The sequence below is a fragment of the Rhinolophus sinicus genome, chromosome 8 (genome assembly GCF_057876585.1).
Source record: "Rhinolophus sinicus isolate RSI-liver-muscle chromosome 8, RSI-T2T, whole genome shotgun sequence".
Lineage (NCBI taxonomy): Eukaryota > Metazoa > Chordata > Mammalia > Chiroptera > Rhinolophidae > Rhinolophus > Rhinolophus sinicus.
This window is the reverse complement of record NC_142508.1, coordinates 42,069,446-42,091,348: the sequence shown is the minus strand read 5'-3', so window position 1 is coordinate 42,091,348 and position 21,903 is coordinate 42,069,446. Positions and strand designations below refer to the sequence as shown.

Here is a 21,903-nt window from a genome sequence, read left to right as displayed (position 1 = left end):
TATGCTGTCTAGGATGTGTCAGAGAAGGGGTGGGGTCAGGAGCCGTGCCAGCTACACAATTTGCAGGGCTCAGTGCAAAATGAAAATTATGGGAACCCAGTTCAAAATGCAGGAAAGAGTGCCGTTAAAGTACTAAAATAGAACTGCATGTTTTCTTCCGCCATCTCTCTCAACCCCACATGGTGTTTAATGCCACATTCCCTTGGGCAGAGGGATACTCATGGGGTGATCACAGACCCTCACAGGTGTCTAGAGACCTTGCCCCACAACTAAAGCAACCTGGTTTCTGGGTTCCCCTTCCACCAGCTGTCCACTGCCATGCCCTACCCAGAGATACCATGAGGTAGTAAGTGCCTGACCCTGAGCTTCCTGTGGGCACCCAGGGCCTGCCACAGCTAGAGGTTGGTAGTGGTCACAGGGCGGGTTGGGGAGGGGAAGCAGACAGAACCTGTCCCAGGGATGTGGGAACTTGCGTAAGGTACCCCCAGCTCATGTTCCACGTCCCTTCAGACTTTACTTACAAAACACAAATTCAAATACAAAACTAAGAATTTCCAGATGGTGACACAGAGCATTACATCCAGAGGGCTCTTCTGAGCACAGGGACCTGTCAACTACACTGGTCACATGCCACAAAGGTGGCCCCAGTAAGAGCTCAGTTTGCAGAGGGGCTGGGGAAATTGATCCAAAAAGGCAGATGTCTCACACCTGGAGGTAGAGGTCAGGGGACACCTGGGGTCCCTGAGGGCCTGGGGATTAGTGTCTGCAATCCCAGGACTCAGGAGCAGCACATCTGGATCTTCAAGGAATCCTGGGACAAGACAGACAGGACACCTAGGACTTGAGGAGATGGAAACCAGAGGAACTGAGTGTCCCGTTCCAGAGGTTTGAGGCGAGAAGAAAAGACATGTCTCCACAGTGACAGCCTAGAGTCAGGGCGGTAGTAGGGGAACCCAGGGCACTGCAGAATCCCCAAATAGGCACCTGACCCAGCCTACAGAGCAGGGAGAGCTTCTTGAAGGAGGGGACACCTTGGGTGAAAAGTTCTATGTCTGCCTTTGTCACCACTGTCCCGTCCTCAACATCTTTTCCTCCTCAATTTATTGAACCATCAGACTTCCCCTCAACACCCAGTTTGCACTAGGCCCTTTGCTGCGAGTCAAGGACTCAGTAGTGACAGAGACAGCCCCAGTTCCTATCTCCAAGACACTCATCAGCAGTGATGAGCAGTCAATCCCGGGATGGGATGGGAAGCCCAGACAAAGCATCAGACTGAGCCAGGAGAATCAGGGAAGGCTTCCTGGGGAAGGAAACACCTAAGACCTAAATGATGAGTAGGAGTTGGTGAAGTAGGGAAAGGTACCTATGCAAAGGGAACAGTATGTACAAAAACTGAGAGGTGAAAGGGAAGCCTTTTTTTTATTTTCCACTTTTATGGAATGAAGTGTCCTGTGGTGCTGGAGACAGCAGTGACCAGGACAGCCCTGGCTCTGCCCTCATGAAGCTTCCAGTCTATAAGGGCAGATCCATCACCAGTGATGACCCAGGGTGTGCAGGGATTGGACATGGGAGCTCAACGGTGGGTGCCTGACTCAGTCACGGGAGTCAGGAAGGGCTTCCCAACTAAAGAATGAGGGGCTAGCTGCTTAAGGGCAGGACAGAGGGAATAACATGTGCCAAGGCCTGGAAAGCAGGAGCCTAGGAACTCCTAGAAATTGCCAAGAGCCCAGTCAAATCAAAAAGGATGGAAGCAGGTGGGCCCACAAACTGAAAAAACAAAATTGCCAAAGGTTAAGGACACACGCCTCCCTCCACCCCTCCCAGCTGTGACCTTAGAGTCGAAGGCCTCCATTAAGAAGGGAAGAATCAGCTGGGGGAAGCTTGGCTCTCTGCGTTACCCATGACTCGGATGTCCTGCCTAAGAGCAAAGGGGCCCGGGCCTCCTGGGATGGCAACCACAGCAACCAGTTTTTCCTCCATGTTTAATTCGGTATCACAGGAGCACCAATAAATAGTTCCTTCCCGCCCCCGCAATCTTCCTCCTGAGTAGGGCGCCTGGGGCTGGCTTCCAGTCAGAGGGAGGCACCTGCAGCGCTGAACGCGGCTCAGACCAGCCGAGCCGCAGCTCCTGCAGAATTTCAAAGTTCCAAAGGGGCGGGCCCAGGCTTTCCGGCAGTGGGTGGGGCCATACGGGTGGGGCCACTCAGGAGGCGTGGTTTTCGTCAGCCGCGGTCACGATGACGACCATCCAAATTCTCATGGCTTCCGGGCTCGGTGCCACCATGTAGAAAAGGCGTTCATAGGTTTTGACGCAGAACGTCAGGCGAGGACTGGGGCTCTGGAATAAGTAAGTGGTGGAGTAAACGTGGTTACGGGAACATACGGGTTCGAATCCCAGCCTTGCTTCTGATACAGGCTGTGTGGCATTGGGCAAGTTACACTCTCTGAATGTCTCATCTGTCTACCTAAATTATGCTACCTACCTCATTGGGTTATGAGGGTTAAATGAATTAACACAAGGGTCTTAGGCTTTGGGAAGCAAGAGGAATTTTAAAGGAGGACCCCTGTTCCCTTCCCCCAGCCTACCTTCTCCTATATTAGAAATCTAAGCATTCCAATTTCCCCTTTGCAAAATGTAGCTCTCCCCAGTTTGTAACTGGAGAACATTAGAGTCTACAGCACATTTACTGAGTACTTACTTGCCAAGCCCAAATTCAGTAAATCCCTTACACCCATTATGTCTTTAACCTTCTGAACTCAGGAAATTGGTTGGAGTGCCAATTTTGCAGGTGAGAAAACTAAGGCTGGCGAAAGGAAGTCACTTTCCCGATGTCCCTACTGGTTGCTCTCCACAGCTCTTACTAAACACTGTACCAGTTGCCAACATTTAAATGTCTGGCACTGCACTGTTATAGAAAAGTTCCAATTCGAGTCCTCTAGGGAAAGCTAAGTATGAAGTGGCTTGGGGCCCACTCCCATTTGGTGACTACAGGCGGAAGCTGGAACCATCGTCTCCTCTAGATGCTCCCAGGATGGCACAGCCCTCATCCTGCCCTCTTCATTCGTTTATTCCCAGTTTGGTATCAGTTTGCCAAATTTTTGCTGTAAATCTTTTGCTGCAAAAGTAGTAACAGTGGCTGAGAGCCAGAGACTGAGCTCTTAATATTTTGGTCCATGCAGTTAAATGACCTGTTGGTCCCCTGTGCTGGATGGAGTGGCCTGACAACAGGGGCTGTGGGTGGCCTTTCCTGGGGAGAAGCTAAAGCTTCACTGTGGGGGCTCCAACCAGGATGACAGGGCAGCACCAAGCAGGGGCTTCACCTTGAAGGCACAGCGTAGGTGGTCGTAATAGACTTCCTCAATAGCCTGGAAGTAGATGACGCCTTTGAGCTTGGTCTCTTCTTTGTCTGATGGAGGGAGGTGAAGGAGAAACAGAGTCAGTGAGAGGTGTAGTCTCTCAGGGCAGGGCTGGGGGCACTGGACCCTAGTCCTGAGACTGCGGCTGGGGTGAGGAACACGGTGAGAGTCTGAAGGTCCCTAAAGTAGGTAATACGGTTGGGAGGTGAGTAGTGTTGATGCAACAAGGCTGGGGTTGGGGTTGGAATCCCAGGTTCCCACATGTCTTGGTCTTTGAGAAGGGAAGGGACTCAAGGAGAGGTCAGAATCATTGATTCCCCTAGAGAAAAAGCACGAGGGGCCTGGACTTGGGGATGGTAGAGGGCGCTGAGAATGCTGGTTCTGACTCCTGGTATTATAGGAAAAAGGTGTCTGGGGAATTGTACAAAACTGTTATCCACGTTACTGAGGCAGGCTGAGGGTTTAAGACTTTGGATTTCTAGAGAAGGAACAGGACAGGGATCTGGACTCCTGGGTCCTAGGGGAAGAAGGATTTGGGAGCCCAGAATGCTGGGTTGTGGGGGGGAAGGAAAGATCTAGGGGACCAAACTCCTGGACGCGGGGGGGGGGGGGGGGGGGGGGTAGTAGGGTCTAGACTCCTGAGTCCTGAGGGAGGAAGGGGCTGAGATCCAGACCCCTGGCCTAAGACAGAGAAAGAGGGGCGGGGACAACTAGGTGTTTGCAGGGAAGGCCTCTGCAGTACTCCTCCAGGCTCCCCGGGTGCCCACAGCAGCCAGGCTGGGCTTACCCGCATAGTAGGCCAGGCGGCGCGCCTGGCGGTCAAAGCAGAACCACCGCTTCCTCCAGGTCTTGATGCGGCCGCCCATCTTCACTAGGGGCCCGCGGCAGCAGACACCGGACACCTGGACGTGCGGGCAGTTTTCCGGGTTGTGGCCCCAGCGTTCCAGGTGCTGCCTGAGATCCAGGACCCGAGGGCCAGGAGGGCGGGGTGGGGGCACGGGTGTGGGCGGGGCCTGGGAGGGGAGAGGAGGGGGAAGCTGACTCCCTAGGGTTCAGAGGGTGTCCTGTAGCCTGGAGCCCCCAGGGGAGCAGGTAACAGCAGCTCACATTGGAAGGCCTGCCACAGCCTTTAAACACATGAGCAAACAGGTACGGAGAGAGGAAGTAACCTACCCGAGGTCACCCAGAGCTTCTAGGTGGCAGAACTGGGACTCCAACCCAGGGCTACCTGACCCTAGACCTCACCTCAGAGAAGTGAGGGACCCCTGGGTAAGGGTCCCCAAAGTGGGACCCTCAAATACTGCTTCTGTAAAACAGGGACCAAATAGTACCGTCTCCATTATTATTGTTGTGATGAAATCAGTGACTATTACCTGTTAGTCACTATTGTGGGTATAATCCCTCTGGCCCCTCAAACTCTCTTACGGGCATATCACCATTTTACAGATATGGAAGTCAAGGCTCAGAGTGGTTAAGTCACTAGGTCCAAGTCACACAGCCAGAGCTGATCAAGCCAGAAGCCAGGACTCACCAGGCAGAGTGGTCATCTCAGGTGGCCATAAAGGGGAGAAGAGCTAAGGCCATGAAAGTGTGTACTGTTAGGAGGCCCAGCCTGACCGTACCTATTCTTACCGTATGATTCTTGCTAAGAATGGTATGACCCGTGGTCAGAGGCTCAGAGCAGCACGCCTCAGATTTCAGAGTACACGAGGAGCCCCTGGGGATTCAGTCATTCTGGGTGGGGTTTGGGGTGTGGGTGACATGCTGCAGGTCTAACAAGCTCCCGAGCACACCACTTCTGTTGGTCCACGGACCACACTTTGAGAATGGAGGCTGAGAAGCGAGGCCAGAGCAGTAAGAGATGAGAAACAGAGATGTGATTCATTGGATGGAGACAGAAGAGCAAGGAGAAAGGGGTGGGGAGGATGAGGATGAGCAGGGGGAATGCACAGGAGGGCAGGGACAGTTTAAAGGACACCCACTGGGACCTGGAATCATGGGTCATCTCGCCAAATCCATACTGTAACACTACTGATCACCAACGGGTAAGGAAGGCACTGTGCCAAGTGATTACAGAGAGCACCTCGTTTCCTTTCCCAAACCACCCCATTTGACAGATGAGGAAACTGAGGCTTCTAGAGGAAGTGACTCACCAAGGTTACCCAGGTACAGTAGACCATGGTGGAGCTGGGCCCCGATCCAGGAGAGCAGGGGTGGGCTCAGGATTCTCGACTCCACCCCTGCCCACCTGTCACCCCCATGGAACCCTTGCCCCTCTTGGAACCTGTTTTCCTGCGCTAAACCTCGGGGTTATCACAGTACCCTCCTCACGGGGCTATTTCAAAGATGAGCTCACTGCTGTCAGGCTCTCCAACCTGGCCTCCAACCCAGCGATTCTATTTCTGGTGCAAACCCAGAGACACATTTGCTTGTGTGCACAAGAAGGCAGCTTGGGGTCTAAGCTGGGAGGGACACTGCACATGACAGGCACCGTTTAATAAATGATGATGCTACAAAGCAGGAGTGCTTCATTTTTAATGAGCTAGAGCTTATGCCTGACAACCCAAACCACCCATCCTGCTTTAGTTTACTCCCTGGCTCTTATCAGCACCTGACATGCACCTTATTTTACTTATTGATGCTGCTTTTTGCCTCTCTGCCCTGCTAAATGCCAGCTCCCCCGAGGGCAGGGAGGGTAGGGATTGTCGTTTTGGTCACTGCTGTAACCCAGGACCCATTGTAGGCACCTTGTAAATATAGGTTGAAATGAATACAGAAAGGACAAGTGGTTGGGAAAACAAAAAGTAGGTTGGGAATGGTGTGCTCATTTCCAGGAAAAATAAATGTACAAACTATGGTTTGATCAGTGTATGTCGAAAAGTATAAAAAGATTCGAAGGCTTCTTAACAACAAAAACACCTGCACCTCCGGAGGTGTGATGGGGAAAAGGGCTCAAGGGTGACCTTCACTTTCTCCACACTGTCGTGTTCTTTATAATAAAAGTGTGTCTTTTTTTAAATAATAATTCATGTTATTAGCGGGGGTAAAAATAACATTTAGATAAGAAGCTAAGTCCAGAAGGTGAGGAACTCTACAGGATAAATGACTTGATTTTTTTTCAGGAAAAAAATTGCATAAAAAAAGAAAGAAAAAGTGAAGAGGAAGGACTCTTCATCTCCAAAATTTAAGAGACATTTTAACCAAATACATTGTGAGCACTTTGTTTGGATCCAGATTCAAATAACCTACTATAGAGAGATATTAGGGGAATGTGAATATGCATCATGTATTAAGATGTTACAGAATTATTAATAGTCTGATAAGGTGTGACAGTGGGATTTTTATGTTAAAAAATACTTATCTATCAGAGATACATCATAGTGAGGTATGGATGAAATGATACAATATCTGGAATTTGCTTTAAAATATTCCACTTCAGCGTCACAAGTAGGTGTAGGATCAGTAAAACAAAGCTGACAATAACAAGATTCAATATTGATAATCACTGAAGCTGTGTGGTGGGTACTTCGGGGAGGGGGGTTATTAATCTATTCTCTACTGTTGCATATGCTTGAATATTTCTATGCTAAAAAGACTTTTTAAAAGAAACAAAAATAAAACAAATTTTTAAATGATTTTTAAAATCCCCAGGATGTAGTTGCTCTCATTTTGCGGTAACTGCTGACATTGTCACCACTTACAGAAGAGGAAACTGAGGCACAGAGATATGTGGCTTGTTGCCAGGGGACATGATGTGGGTATACACAATCACAGTGGGAATGGAAACTAAGTCTTTTTAGTTCCCCTTCCCTTGGCAAGCTCAGGACGCTTTTCTGTGACACTGGAGGAGAGGAAAGGATGAGACAAGAAGGGCAGAGGCCAGGGAGCAAAACAGAGCAGGAGAGAGGTGGGGTGAGGGCAGGGGCAGAACTGACCATGATGGCAGGAACAGTGGGGCCTGAGGAACCTTCTATGCTCCTTCTCGTCCCTTCCTGTGGGTTCAGGATGAAGGAGTCAGTGAGGATAGCAATGAATAAGATGTGGGGGAAAACTGTACTGGGTTCCTAGGTCTGAGGGAGGAGGGGTGGGGGCCTGGACTCCTGGGTCTGAGGGAGGAGGGGCTGGGGGCCTGGGCTCCTGGGTCTGAGGGAGGAGGGGCTGGGGGCCTGGGCTCCTGGGTCTGAGGGAGGAGGGGCTGGGGGCCTGGGCTCCTGGGTCTGAGGGAGGAGGGGCTGGGGGCCTGGGCTCCTGGGTCTGAGGGAGGAGGGGCTGGGGGCCTGGACTCCTGGGTCTGAGGGAGGAGGGGCTGGGGGCCTGGGCTCCTGGGTCTGAGGGAGGAGGGGCTGGGGGCCTGGACTCCTGGGTCTGAGGGAGGAGGGGCTGGGGGCCTGGGCTCCTGGGTCTGAGGGAGGAGGGGCTGGGGGCCTGGACTCCTGGGTCTGAGGGAGGAGGGGCTGGGGGCCTGGGCTCCTGGGTCTGAGGGAGGAGGGGCTGGGGGCCTGGGCTCCTGGGTCTGAGGGAGGAGGGGCTGGGGGCCTGGGCTCCTGGGTCTGAGGGAGGAGGGGCTGGAGGCCTGGACTCCTGGGTCTGAGGGAGGAGGGGGCTAGATCTTCTGACCCTAAGGAGGAGGGTCTGGGGTCTCACCCTGGCCTTGAGAAGCCTCTCCCGCTCCGCCATGGCTTGCTGCAGGAGCCGCTCCATGCGTGCGATATCTGGGTGGAGGACTCCACAGCTAGGAGGAGGGAACAGAGACCAGGGTGGGTTACAGTAGCCTGGCCTCCTCCCCCCATCTTCCCACCTTCTCCCTGATGTCTCACCTATTCCCAGAGCCACAGTTCAGCAGCTGATAGAGAGGGTGTCTCCCAGAGTCTCCAGCTGCTGGTGGCAGGGCAGAGGCCTCCAGGGGTCCTGGGAGAGAAGGGGTGAGGCAAGGGGGCGGGACTCTCCCTTGTTCAAGCCCCTCCACTTTTCCCCCACAGGTCTCCATGCTGTGCCACAGAAAGGGTGGCGAAGGGGGAGATGGGGGATGGGAGGGTCCTCACCAGTACAATGGAGGGACAGAGGTCGGGGAGATCCCCTCTGGCTCAATCTCTCTCCCCTTTTCCGGGACAGGCTTCCAGTCCTCTGGAGGCCGATGGAGCCCTGAAAACACACAAGATATTCAATCTCAACCGAAAGTCAGAGAACTGTCAAGTAAAACCACCATCTAATTGGTGCAAATCAAAAAGTTACTATCAATACGATGCTGAGTGAGAGCAGCCAGTCATAGAGGACCTCACCGTGTAATGTTCAGAACCAGCAAATCTGGACATGGGAATAGATTGGCAATTGCCAGGGGCTGGGGGAAGAGGGAGAATTGAGGGGTGATGGCTAAAGGAAACAGGGTGGGTTTTCTTTTGGGGGGGTAATGAATATGCTCTAAAATTGTGGTGATGGTTGCACAACTCTATGAATAACTAAAAGCCACTGAATTGCACACTTTAAATGGGTGAACTGGATGGTATATAAATTACAAACTTTTTTTTTTTTTTAAGCACAGTGTATGGTAGGGATGTGGGAAACCCAGACACTCTTTCATAAAACTGGGGGGTGGTTCTATTAGAACAACTTTCATAGAGGCCAATTTGGCTTTTTTTGTTTAATGACAAATGCAGAAACTTTTGAGCCCTGATTCCACCTGTAGGACTGTATCCTATAAATACACTCCTACCTGTGCAAAATGACCTGAGTTCAAGGTTATTCCTTGCAGAAGCCTGGAGACCATCTAAGTGCCCATCAGAAGGGAGCAGAGTAAATAAACCAGAGATCATCCACACCGTGGAAAGTTCTACAGCATATACAGTAGAAGAGGGAGGATGTGCTCTATAACCAGAGAGAAAATGATCTCTAAGATAAAAGCAAACACAGAGCAGTGTGAAGATGATATATCTATGCATAAAAAGAAGGGAGAGTATATACATGACAGAATGTTTAAATACAGAGTATGTCCAGAAAGACACAAGAAATTGGTCACCCCGGCCACTCCCAGCAGATGAACTGAATGGGTGGAAATAATGGTGGAAGAGTCTTTTCTATGAACATCCTCTCATGCCCTTTGAACTTTGAATGAGGGGAACGTTAGCTTTTTAAAAAATAAACATGACAATTAAATGCAACCTGTGTTCCTGAACCAGCAATTTTCTGTTTTTGTTTTTGCTAGAAAAAACATTAGTGGAACAACTGACAAAATATAAAGAAGATCTGTGGATTTTAACAGTATCGTCTCAATGTTAGTTTCCTGAATTTGATCACTGTACTGTGGTTATGTAAGAGAATGGCCTTGACCTTAGGTAATAAATGTAGAAGTGTTTAGGAGTAAAGGGGAATTATGCTTCAGAAAAGAATAATAAATTGTGTGTGTGTGTACAGAGACAGAGAGAGAAAGAATAAAGCAAAAGTCAAATGAGGTAAAATGTTAATATAGAATCTGATTGACAGCTATACAGGAATTCTTTCTACTATTTCTACATTTTTTCTGTAAGTCTTAAATTATTTCAAAATAAAAATTTGCCAAAAATAAAAATAAACTTATTTGAAAGTAATAGAGAAATAAAACTGAAGTCATTTTTAAAAGACAAACAGCAACAGCTCTGCATGGATCATGCAAAATAATTTTTACAATGTTGCATAATTTGAGCACCAATAAGGATTCTCACTGCCATATAACTCATCAAATATATTTAGTCCATGAGTTAATAATAACAGTACAGGAAAAATCGACTTGGTTACCTTGGGAGGATGCAATAGAACCAACTTGATTTTGAAGGCAGATAAACAAAGTGAAACCAACAAGCATTTTCCCTGCATTTCTTACAAAAACTATACCCCTGGGTAACAAAATAGTAAATGAAGGCAAGTCCCTCTTTATAGAAATATTTCAAACAGTAAATGAAGAAGGAATGACAGATTGGAATTCTACCACTTGCGACCTCTAATGCATCTACAGATCTAGGCACTGATGCCACTAAAAGAGACACAGACAGTGCCCCAGGAAGACATGCAAAATGTCAAACCTGCACATGCTCAGGCCCCCACATCCAGCATTACAGGAAATAAAGAGGCCAAGCAAGATGACAATGACCCCTATGATGCAATCAGCAAACCCTGCCTGGGAAACTACAGAACCACCATCTGCTTTCTTCGCCAAATAAATTGCAAGGGGGACAAAAAAAAGAAATGGAGGGGAAGTCTTTAGACTAACGGAGACTTAAAACATATAGCCACACACACAACTAAACTGTAGTGTTTATGGATAGATACTTAACTGACAGGCTAGGGGTTATTCTCGGGAGCTGGGGCAGATCGGGTGGTCACTGAGGGGGGCAGGTGGTGGGCTTCTGGAGTGGCTGCCCGTTCTATCTCCTAACACAGGTGGCAGTTACTAGAGTGTTCCCATGTAATCAGTAAGTTGTGCACATGTTTGATGTTATTTTCGATACTTGTGATTTTTAATGTAAGTTTTAAAAAATAATAACCAATATTTATTAAGAGCTCATCACGTGCCTAACAGTGTACCTGGCACTCTGCAGACCCATTTAAGCTTCTGACCATACTGGGAATCAGGAAAGATTTACTGCCCCTCACAGGGAGGAAACCAAGTCCTGAGTTCCTGTTCTTTCCTTCCTTCAGCCGATATTCCCAGCACTTCCTACTGAGAGACCTTAGATACTTGGCACTGAGGAAATAAGTGGGCAAGATGGACTCAAGCATGGTCTGCATGGTGCTTACATTGCAGGAACTGAATACGCCATCATACAAATAAATGTTACCAGAAATTGCTGGGAGCGAAGAGAATAGGGTGATATAAAAGAAGATCACCTTCCAACTGGAAGACCAGGGTTAGCCTTCTGGACACTGACCCTAAGGCCCAAGGGTAAGAGCTGGCCAGGGAAGATCGAGGTAAAGAATGCTCCAGGAAGAAGGACTGGCAAGTGCAAAAGCCCTGAGGAAGGAACAAGTGTGGGGTGTTGGTCGGTCCGTGCTCCTGTAGCTGAGCAGAGTGAATATGGGGGGAGTGCTGAGAAGTGGGCAGGGCCCAGACCGTGCAGGGGCTGGTGTCATGGGGGGAGGCCCAGGACCACTGAAGGCTTTTGGTGGGGACGACTGAAGTACGAGGGATCAACATCACTCTGGCTGTTGTGTGGGGAACAGATTGTTGGAAGACAAAAAATAAGACGGGGCAACAGAGAGGAAGCTGGTATAGGGTCACAGAAAGCAGAGATGTGGGTGGGAGTAGATGGAAAAAGGATAATTCTGATAATACTAATAATTGTAATTATAATCAGAGTACCAGCAGCCCACATTCACTGAGCACCTACTATGTGCCAGGTGCCACGTTAAGCACCTTAACTATTAACCAGTGGGTACTGTTATTATTCCCATTTTGCAGCTAAGTAAACTGAGGCACAGAGACACGTCCAAGTCCAACCAGCTGGGAAGTGGCAGGACAAGGATCTGAACCCAAGCAGAGTCAGTACTCAGGCATCACATGATCCTGGAAAGGAGTGGCATTTGAGGACTTAATAGGACTTGGAGGGAGAGAGACGAGGTAAGGAGGAGCAATTTGTTGATTCATGCATTCATTTATCCACTTGTATATGTTTATCTGGCTGAGTAAATAAATACTCCCCGGACTGACTCTCCTGTGCCCTGCAGTCCCCCGTCGCTCCCTCTGAACCAGTGCTAACCACAGTGCCCATGTGGATTCTGAAGGATTCCTAGAAACCCTCATCTCCTGAAAGGCACAGGCCGTGGAAACAGGCAGACTTCATTCAAACCTAGTTCTGCCACTTACTGGGTGTGTGACTTTGGCAGGTCATTTTCTCTTCTCAGGCTAGACTTCCCTTCTGAAAGTGGGCAACGGTCACCACCCTGCCGTGGATGATGCAAGGATTAAATGAGTGACCTCGTGCAAAGCACACAGAAGAGTGCCTGGCCCAGCCCCCAGGTGACACCAGGTGCAAGGTGGATGTGAGATCCACATCGGTGGGTACAGGGTCCACCTGGCCTTAGAAGCTCCGTGTCCACAGGAGCCAATAACTCAGGTAACAACTCCATAGGAATGGACCCGGCTTCCTAACAAATATTTATAGATATGCAACTTACTTATAAGAGTCATATTTACTGAAGGCCGGGTTGCCTGGCAACCCAGCTGACAGTGCACCTTTATCAGGCTTCCAGGGGAACAAGCTAGAAAGTTAATTTCCCAGACAGAAGATCTGCTCACCCTTTACCCAGATCATAATAAGACCTATTTTGGGGTGTTCTTCTGAGCAAAAAAATGAAATGCTGTATTTTCATTATATATTCATAAATTATACAATATATAATTTCATGAACATGTATACATGAATGTATATAAAATTTCATGAATTATATATATATTATATATTAGGCTGAACCATGTCAAGTTGCCAATATTTGACTCTTTCTCACTTCCAAGTAATAGCAATTCCATATGGTTCACAGTGATAAAAAGCTTCACGCAGACACTGGCCTACATGAAGCCCTCAAAAATGATGATTATTATTATTAATATTAATAAGAAAGACTAAAATACATTGCATATTATATTACATATTATGTGATATATATATTAGACAACATGATATTAATTAATATTAATTAATGTTATTATTGTGTGTACAAAGGCATAAACATGCACACACATGGATCTTCATAACAGCATTGCCTAAACTGCAAAAAACTCTAATCACCACTCTGAGAGGGTGGGCTGGCTCAAGGCCCCCATGCAGACCTGTGTCCACAAAGAAGCCCAGAGTGGTTGAGAGCGTAGGCTCTGAAGAGAGAGGGGTTCAAATCCCAGCTCCACCACATACAAGCTAGTTAAATAACTTTTCCTCTGTCTCAGTCTCTTCACCTATAAAATGGAGATAAGAATCTACTTCATAGAGTTGTTGCAAGACTAAATGAGTGAATTAAGCACAGCATTTAAAACAGTGCCTGAGCCCGGCCCGGTGGCCCAGGCGGTTGGAGCTCCGTGCTCCTAACGCCAAAGGCTGCCGGTTCGATTCCCACATGGGCAGTGGGCTCTCAACCACAAGGTTGCCAGGTTCGATTTCCCACAAGGGATGGTGGGCAGCACCCCCTGCAACTAATGATTGAACACAGCACCTTGAGCTGAGCTGCCGCTGAGCTCTCGGATGGCTCAGTTGGTTGGAGCGCGTCCTCTCAACCACAATTTTGCTGGTTCGACTCCCACAGGGAGGATGGTGGGCTGCGCCCCCTACAACTAGCAACAGCAACTGGACCTGGAGCTGAGCTGCGCCCTCCACAACTAAGACTGAAAGGACAACAACTTGGAAAAAATCCTGGAAAAATACACACTTCCCCAATAAAGTCCTGTTAAAAAAACAAAAACAAAAACAGTGCCTGGCACACTATAAAGACTCAGTAAATATTAGTTGTCATTAATATTACTGTTGTTGTTTATATTGTTATTATTACAGAGTTCTTGACAATGAGGCAGCTCCAAATGTATCAGTAGAAAATAATCTCCATGATAGATTGTTAGAAAATAAAAGCCAACTCAGAGCTAAGATGCACATTTTTGCAAAAAGCGTTTCCATGACCTAACAAGAGCTACCAATTTCTAAGCACTACCCCATATCCACACGACTGAAACAAAACTTTTTTCATCTAATATGAAATAGAGTAGACAATGGCAGAGTGCTTCATGCACAGTACTGTGCCACTGTCTACTCTATTTCATTAAAAAAATTAGTAGCAACCCATTCAATGAGATCTTTTAACCCATGAATCATTTGGGACCCCCCGGTTTTAAGATCTGGAAGGAAGGGTACCCAAGAAACAAGAAGTTGTGCTGTTTCTGGGGAGGTGGCTGTGGACCAGTGAGGTGGGGAGAGGAGGCCTTCTGATCAATATGCCCTGTTTGGCCGCTTTTAAAATTTACTCCTGGGTGCACACGATCCCATTTCTCAAGGGGAGCGGTAGGGTATCAGGCAGATGAAAGGAAAAAAATAATAAAGCTGGAGCCTGCTAAAAATAAAAATACCCCTTGATCAACATTCCCTCACCCCCACACCCCCCATGGCAGGGAAAGCCACAGTGGAAGTTCTGGAAACACAGTGATCAGTGAGACAGTGGGGGAGGCACCTGCAGGGAGCTGTGAACCGAGAAGAGGCAGGACGAGGTGGAGGCGGCAGTGTGGGCGGTGGGGTCCTGGAGCACCAGCAACTGGCGGTCTGTCTTCTGGGTGAACAGGAGCTGCGGGAGACGAGTGAAGGTTCATGGGAGCTGGAGGGATCGCACAGGACCCACCAGGTCCTTGATGCCCTGGCCCAGGTCTCTAGGGCTAGCCCATTTCTCAGATGGAAAAACAAAGGCTCCAGAGAGAGACCTAGAATGTGGTCTTGGTGTTCAGTCTCCCAACACGAGCGAAGACTGTGGACAGACTGCTGGTTCTCAGAAGAGGTGGAGCTAGGGGACTGAACTCCTGGGTCCCAAGGGTTAAAGGGATTAGAGGCTGAGAAACCTGGATCCCAAGTGAAAAGTGGTCTGGGGCCAGGACTCCTGGGTCTGAGGGAGGAGGGGCTGGGGGCCGGGACTCCTGGGTCTGAGGGAGGAGGGGCTGGGGGCCAGGACTCCTGGGTCTGAGGGAGGAGGGGCTGGGGGCTGGGACTCCTGGGTCTGAGGGAAGAGGGGCTGGGGGCCTAGACTCCTGGGTCTGAAGGAGGAAGGGCTGGGGGCCTGGGCTCCTGGGTCTGAGGGAGGAAGGGCTGGGGGCCAGGACTCCTGGGTCTGAGGGAGGAGGGGCTGGGGGCTGGGACTGCTGGTCGGAGAGAGGAGGGGCTGACAGGTGCATGAACTCCCCATACCTTAGTGAGGGCCTGGTTGGGCTCAGAGAAGTCTCCATCAGAGCTTCCCTCAAGGCAATTAAGCTCGAGCAGTCGGCTACGTTCCTAGGGGGAGGTAAGACATCACGGAGTGTCATACCTCAGCGGTGGAGTGGGCCATCATGGCAGCTTTCCCTGATTCCAGGAGACATCTGGGCAGTGGGGAGGCAATGGGATGCCCCAGGGAAAGGAAGACAGTAGGACACGGGAACTTACCTGCGTCAGGGCCTGAAGGGCCTCCTCCTTCTTCCGGCTCAGCCCCCGGCTCTCAGCTGCCATCTGTTCCCCCAGCGACTTAAGCTGTTCTTCCAAGACCTGGATCCGGCGCTGCAGGGCAACCCAGTGTCCTGGTTACTCAGCTGCCCCAGGAGCCCCAGCTGGCTCCCACAGAACCAGCTTGGTGTTTGCTCCACCCCATAACAGAGATCCTGGGACCTGGGTGCCTGGGGAGGGGTTTGGAGGACCCAGAATTAAGCTTCCTGGTACCTGCTTCCCTTCTGGGGGTCCAGAAGAAGCCTGGGGTGGGTTGAAGGGGATGGAGGGTTCGATATGTAGACAGAGACCAAGGGAGACAAGAGACCCAGAGAAAGTCACCGAGAACAGAGAAAGGGACAGACAGAAAGACAAACCAGAACAGATACAGGAAAGAAGGACCTAGACAAACTCCCAAGAGACAGAGATGCAGAGAAAGGGGACAAGGCAGAAAAAGAGCAGAGATGGACAGAAGCTGTGTGAGACAGAGGAAAGGAAAAGAGAGAGTGACAGGAAAAAGATCCAGAAATAGAGGTGGAGAAAGAAAACTCACATCAGAACTTTCCAATCCAAAACTTTGGAAAACTTTGTGTTACATACAAACAAACATGTCGCTCTTTCCAGCAGCCTTTGCCGGTCCCTTGAATGTGAAGCTCCCACAAAGGACTGATGGGAGTATCTTTTTGGACAAGAGTTTGAGAGGCATAGAGTGTACTGGCGAAGACCGAGTTGGTTCAAATCCCAGCTCTATCTTTTACAAACTAAGTGACCTTGGAAAAGATCACATGAGCTCCTTGACCTTCACTTTCTTCATTTACAAAATGGAAAAAAATAATAAGACTTGCCTCCTAGGATTGTTGAAAGGATTCAATGACTAAACACCCATGAAATGTTTAGGGCTGTGCCTGGCACATAGTAAATGCTCAATAATCGTCAGCTATTGATACTATTCTGAAGAACATGACACAGATAGGAAATAAGGACAGAGAGAGAGCCAGACATGGAGTGGAAAAGACAGAGGGCGATGCCAGGGAGGCATGCAGCCGGGTCCGACTCACCCTGTGCTGTGCCACACTGGCCTGAAGCTCTTGGACCTTGGCGTCCAGCGCCCGAGCCCCTCGGCTGTCCCGATCCTCCTCCTCCCGCCGGCTCTCTCGCTCCAGTTGCTGGAACTCCAGGTCCTCATAGGAACGCTGGGCCACATCCAGCTGTTCCTTCATCTACAGTGGAAATGCAAAAGGGCTTCAGGCCTGGACCCCTAGGGCTCAGGGGAGTAAGGAACTGGGCCCAGGACCCCTAGTCAACGAGAGAAGAGGTGCTGAGGACCTAGACTTGAGTCCTAGGCAGTTAGGGGACTAAAAGTCTGGACTAGGGTCCTCAGGGGGGAGAGTGTCCGCAGGGCCCTCACCTCTTGCACCCCCTGCAGAAGCCGCTCATGCTGGTCCTCTGGCTGTGAGTTGAGCTGTCCCTGGGCCTCCTGGAGTCTCTGGCGAAGACGCTCCACGCGATCCCGCTCCTGGCTCAGCCGCCTCTGCTCCTGAAAGAACAGCCAGGCTCTTAGCTTCCGCCTGAGCATAGGGACGGACACAGAGGCCAGCAAGAGCCAGGCTGGCTGCACCTCAGACTCCTCCCTGCCTGGGGTGTTGGCTCCAGAAGAACAGGGACCCCGTGTATCTTGTTCAGTCTTGTACTGGCCTGCCCAGAGTAGGTGTTCTGTAAACAGTTGTTCAAGAAATGAATGAATGCAAAACATATCCATGCTGGGTGATTGACGCTGGGGACTCAGAGAGGGTCAGACCTGCGCCCTAGGCTCCAGGTGGGGACACAGCCAGTTATAGCCTGGGACAATCAGGGCAGTGAAACAGAGACTATAGAAACCCAGAGACATTTCCTGGATGTCAGGATTTTAATGTGAGTCTCAAAAATCAGAGTGCATTTAGACCTAGGGAGAGAGAGGGGACTTGAGGGCATTTTGGGCAGAGGGAAAAACAGCATGTTACAAATGCAGCCTGAAGTTATTAAGTACAGGAAGTTTAGGGGGCAAACTCTGGTCAGGGAGGAAGAAGAGGTAGTGGAGGGAAGAGATGGGGAGCACAGCGAGAAATGGCAGTGGAAAGGCAGGCACAGCTTGTGTCGGGTTTGGTCAGTCAGGCTGAGGAGCCCTTATCCTACGGCAATAGGGAGCCATGGAAGGATTGACACGAGGGAGTAGGATCTCCCTCTGGGAGATGGATTTAAGGGGTTGAGACCAGCTCCTTCATGAGCCCTCCAAGCAATAAGAATGAGACCTAAACTAGGGCCTGGGCCGTGGGGATGCAAAGGAGATGGACCACAGACAGGATCAGGGAGCAGAAAGGACAAGACATGTTGACTGATAAGCAAGGGCGTGAGAAAAAGGGATGTGTACAGAGCAAGAGCCAGGGTTCTGGCCTGGTGACCAAAGGGAGGGTGAGATTGGGCCAATGTAGAAAAGGGAATTGCTGAGGTCAGCTTTGGTTATGGTAAATGAGAAGGGCCCAGATTCCTGGGTCTGAGGGAGGAGAGGGCTGAGGGCCTTTACATCTGGGTCTGAGGGAGGAGGGGCTGGGGGCCTGGACTCCTGGGTCTCAGGGAGGAGGGGCTGGGGGCCTGGACTCCTGGGTCCTGGGGGAGGAACCAGTGTCCTATGAAGCAGGACACAGAGGTCTAGATTACAGGAGAGAAATCTGGGCTGAGAGTAATATAGGCTCTTGAGGGTAAATGAGGACCCAGGACCCAGTCTGAGGAAATTCCAACATACACAATAAGGGCAAAGAGAAAAACGAACAGCATTACAAAGGTATCATTTTCTAACCAATAACGTTAACTGCTCCAAGCACTGATCACCAATGGATATTAAAGCCTTTAGGTAAACGACTATCATGAAGGGATCAGAGGTTCTCATTGGGGTCTGGACAACCAGACACAACGCCCCCCTAGCGTGGCACACAGGACGCACTAAGCACATCTGAGTCTGATCCGGCCTGTACATCTAACCCACCACCTGCTTGCAGGAAGAGGAACAAGACCACATCCTGACCATGGGACAGAAGACTTCGTTTCTCCAACAAATAGTATGGGAAAACAACAGTAGGCGGGGACTATTAGAAGTGAAAGAACACACACAAGGCATTTCAACCAATGAAAATATACTGGCCTTTGGGACCTGTTAGCCAACTGTTAACTGGCATTTTTGAGACAATCTTGGAAACATGAAAATTGGAAATAAGACAATATTAATAAGAACTTATTAATTCTTAAGGTGTGATAACGTTTTAAAAAAGGAGTAGTTATCTATGAGATAAAAACCAAAGTATTTAAAAGCAATATATCTGGGATGGGCTTTTAAAACAAGGGATAGGGAAGCAAATTGGGGGATATGAAACAGGAATTGATTAATCACTGCCGAAGCTAGGGAGCACACCACATAGCAGCCAACGGACTCTTCTATTTTTGTTGACATTTTTTACAATAACATTAAAAGAGCAGAGAGGGATCAAAGGAAGAGGCCCCAGTGAGGCAAGCCCCAAAATCACAGTCAGGAAGGAAGGAGGAAAATAAGGAGAGGCATCTGCCCATCACTGCCCCCATCCCAGCCCAAGCATCCCCATTTGGGGAATAGGGATAATAGGGTTCCAGGGGCCCAGGAACCCCACCAGGAATATCCCTTAGACAAGGAAGGAAACTGACGAAGACCTGTCAGGACAAACAGACCTGTTCCCGCTGCTCACGGCCCCCCTGCTCTGTGTCCACCTGCCGCTTCAGCAGCTCCCGAAGTTGTTCCTCCTCCCGCCGGGCGGCCACTCGCTCCCCAGCCAGTTCACCCCTCAGCAGGGCCACCTCCACCTCCATCTGCCGAGAGAATGCAAGAGCTGGGTCCCAGAGGCCGGGCTCTGGGGAAGGAGGGCTCAGACGCCTGGGTCTGAGGGAGGGGCCTGAGAGCCCGAATTCCTGCATCTGAGGGAGGAGGGGGCTGGAGGCCTAAAGTTGGATCCAGAAGAAGAAAGGACTGGGAGCCTGGCCTTGCGGGTTCCCCGTAAGTTGGGTCCAGACTTCCCAAGAGGTCTGCAGTCTCACCTCGATCCGCAGCTCCTTCCTCTGGCGCTGTAGCTCCTTCACTCGCTGCTCCATTAGGGCCACCCGAGTCAGTGCCTCCAGCTGCTGCCCTCGAAGCCGCTGCGCCGCTCCTCTCACCCCATCCCTAGACTGCGTGGGTGTGGGGGGCGTGGCTGGGATCTGTTCGGGAGGCGGGGCCTCCCCCTGAGATCGGAGAGGGCGTGGTCAAGTGGAGAGGCCTAGCCCCCAGCAGTCACTAAATATATCTTTTTCCTTCCCCATACCCCCTCAGGGATCTACATCTGCCTAACTCAACCACTACGCTTTTATTCATGTGCAGGGAGTGGCCTAACTCAACCACCAGGCTCTTTTATTCAAGTTCAGGGAGGGTGCAGGTCCCGTGACAACCCAGCCTTTAGAGGAGGAGGGACTCAGGAGAAGATCATTCCAAACGATAGTAACCGTGATAGTTAACACCGATAGGAGCTCTGCCAAGCATGCAGTATGCCAAGCACCTCACACATATGGACTCACTAGATCGTCACAACACCCCGTAAGGGGTACTGAACCAACTCGAGAAAGTTGTTTCTTTTTCTCTAACCAGGTCCCATTCTCTGGGCATCATGTCCTGTAGGCCCTGGATCTGTCTCCCTCTTTCTCCCCAGGTCTCTCTGAGTTTCCCTCCGTTTCTCTGGGATTCGTCTCTCCCACTCAGTATCTGTCTTCTGTCTCTGAACTGCTACTCCTCTTTCTCCCTCGGAGTAGCTCCCTCTCTCAAGGTTTCTCTGTCTTAATTTCTGTTTCTCTGAGCATCTCTGCCGTTTCTGGGTTTCTGTTTGTATCTCTAGCCATATCTCTCTGAGTCTCTCTGAGTCTCTGTCTGTCACTCCGTCAGTCTTTCTGGCTCGGTGTCAGGGTGTCTGTCTCTCAGGAGTCTCCGTATCTCTGAGGCTCTCTCCCTGCTCCGGGTCTCTGTCTAGCTGGTCTCTCCATACCTGTCTCTCGATGTCTCTGTCACCTGCTCTGGGTCCCCCCGTGGCTCCCGCCCTCCAGGTTCCTCACCGTGTCGCGGCTGCTCTCGGTGCTGCTGCCTTCTCCCACTTCTTCCTCTTCTTCCGCCTGCTGCTCAGCTCCTCCGCCGCTCGGAAGCTCTGCCGGGGCCTCGGGCGCCTTCTGCCCGCGGTCTTCGGTGTGCTCCCGGGGCTGGGCAGCCCCTTGGGGCTGAACCTCCGCGTCACACTCTGGGACTGGCGGCGGTGGGATCCCCTCGTCGGGGCAGCTAGGTGTCCCCATGTCGGCGACGCGCTCCTGCAGGGTGGGCGGGCCCTGGAGTTCCTGAGGCGTGGACTGACAGCGTGGGGGCGTGGCCCAGGAGGCCCGAGCGCTCCGTCGGAACGCTCAGCTGCGAGGACAGCTCCAGGAGGCGGGCCCTAAGAGTTCAAAGGCTGGCACTGAACATTCGGGGGCAGGGTGGCCTGGAGTTTGGAGTTTGTAGGGCGCCACGCCCCCGGAGGCGGGACCGAAATTTGAGTTCGGGGTCCTAGCACGCCCCCTACTGACTTCTCCCTCCTATCCAAGTGTGGAGCCTTGTACCCTCCCATCATCCCCCCCACAATCCGTGGACCACCTTAGAAACACCTCTTCGCCTTCTCCCTCAGGGTCTCACGAGTCCGGGCTCCCGCCCTCTGCTCTCCCGAGCCCCGTAGAATTGGCTCCAACCCCAATGTAGGGAGCAGCGCCCATGCCCCCTCACCCAGGGACCGAAGAGTCGGGGCTCCTAGTCTCTCGCTCTCTGGACAAACCAGGAGTCTGAGTCCTCTGCTCCTCCCCGGAGCTAGATTCCTGAACTCCAGCCTCCTCCTCCCCGCGGGACCCAAGAAGCCAAGTCTCCATCCCCCTCCACCTGCGCAGCCCGGGCCCCCTCACCCGCTCAGGCTGTGGCTCGCTTCCCTCTGAGCTCAGGGCGCTGTCGTTTCTGCCTCCGAGACAGGTGGCTGGAAAAAGGGAGGAGAGAGGCTGTTCTCTCCCCCTCCCCAGCAGCCCGGAAGTAGAGGGGGGGCACAACAGGTCCAACAGCTCCCAGGGGAGGAGGGAGCGACCAACTTGCCCCGCCCGCGGCATCTGGCCATCCCGGCCCCACCCTCGGAAAACCCAGCATCGCAACTACCCACTCTGGCCCCATTCCTGTCCCTTGAAGGGTCAGGTGTCTTGGTCACCTATATATAAGTGCCTCCCTAATGTCCAGGCCCTGGGAATCTGAAAGGAAGAGGGGAATGGAGATAGGGGCCTCTCCCCTCTAATGAGC

At 50.9% G+C, this 21,903-nt stretch overlaps 1 protein-coding gene across 2 annotated transcripts; it reads right to left on the bottom strand.

Moving 5' to 3' along the window:
• Positions 1–1,965: 1,965 nt before the first annotated feature.
• On the bottom strand, positions 1,966–21,683 carry PHLDB3 (pleckstrin homology like domain family B member 3). Of its 2 annotated transcripts, XM_019756602.3 has the most exons (16): positions 21,525–21,683; positions 20,661–21,028; positions 19,620–19,802; positions 19,257–19,394; positions 16,933–17,061; positions 16,583–16,744; positions 15,489–15,599; positions 15,255–15,338; positions 14,533–14,643; positions 8,400–8,499; positions 8,175–8,265; positions 8,002–8,089; positions 7,293–7,349; positions 4,145–4,370; positions 3,322–3,407; positions 1,966–2,338 (listed from the first exon to the last, which is right to left on the bottom strand). In XM_019756602.3, exons 2-16 carry the CDS (start codon positions 20,889–20,891, stop codon positions 2,204–2,206), a joined length of 1,932 nt encoding a protein of 643 aa, XP_019612161.3. In that variant the 5' UTR covers positions 20,892–21,028; positions 21,525–21,683; the 3' UTR covers positions 1,966–2,203. The 2 variants fall into 2 exon arrangements, with proteins under 2 accessions (XP_019612161.3, XP_074170326.2); XM_074314225.2 differs by lacking the exons at positions 1,966–2,338; positions 3,322–3,407; positions 4,145–4,370 and adding an exon at positions 4,377–5,190.
• Between the last annotated feature and the right edge of the window lie 220 nt (positions 21,684–21,903).

What these genes read in the sequence shown, in the direction of transcription:
- PHLDB3 (XM_019756602.3), bottom strand. Translation starts at nt 20,891, where the DNA reads ATGGGGACACCTAGCTGCCCCGACGAGGGGATCCCACCGCCGCCAGTC. An exon ending in CCGAGAGCAGCCGCGACACG is followed by an intron (nt 19,803 to 20,660) that starts GTGAGGAACCTG and finishes CTCCGATCTCAG; the next exon opens with GGGGAGGCCCCGCCTCCCGA. An exon ending in TCTGTCCCTCCATTGTACTG is followed by an intron (nt 8,266 to 8,399) that starts GTGAGGACCCTC and finishes CTTCTCTCCCAG; the next exon opens with GACCCCTGGAGGCCTCTGCC.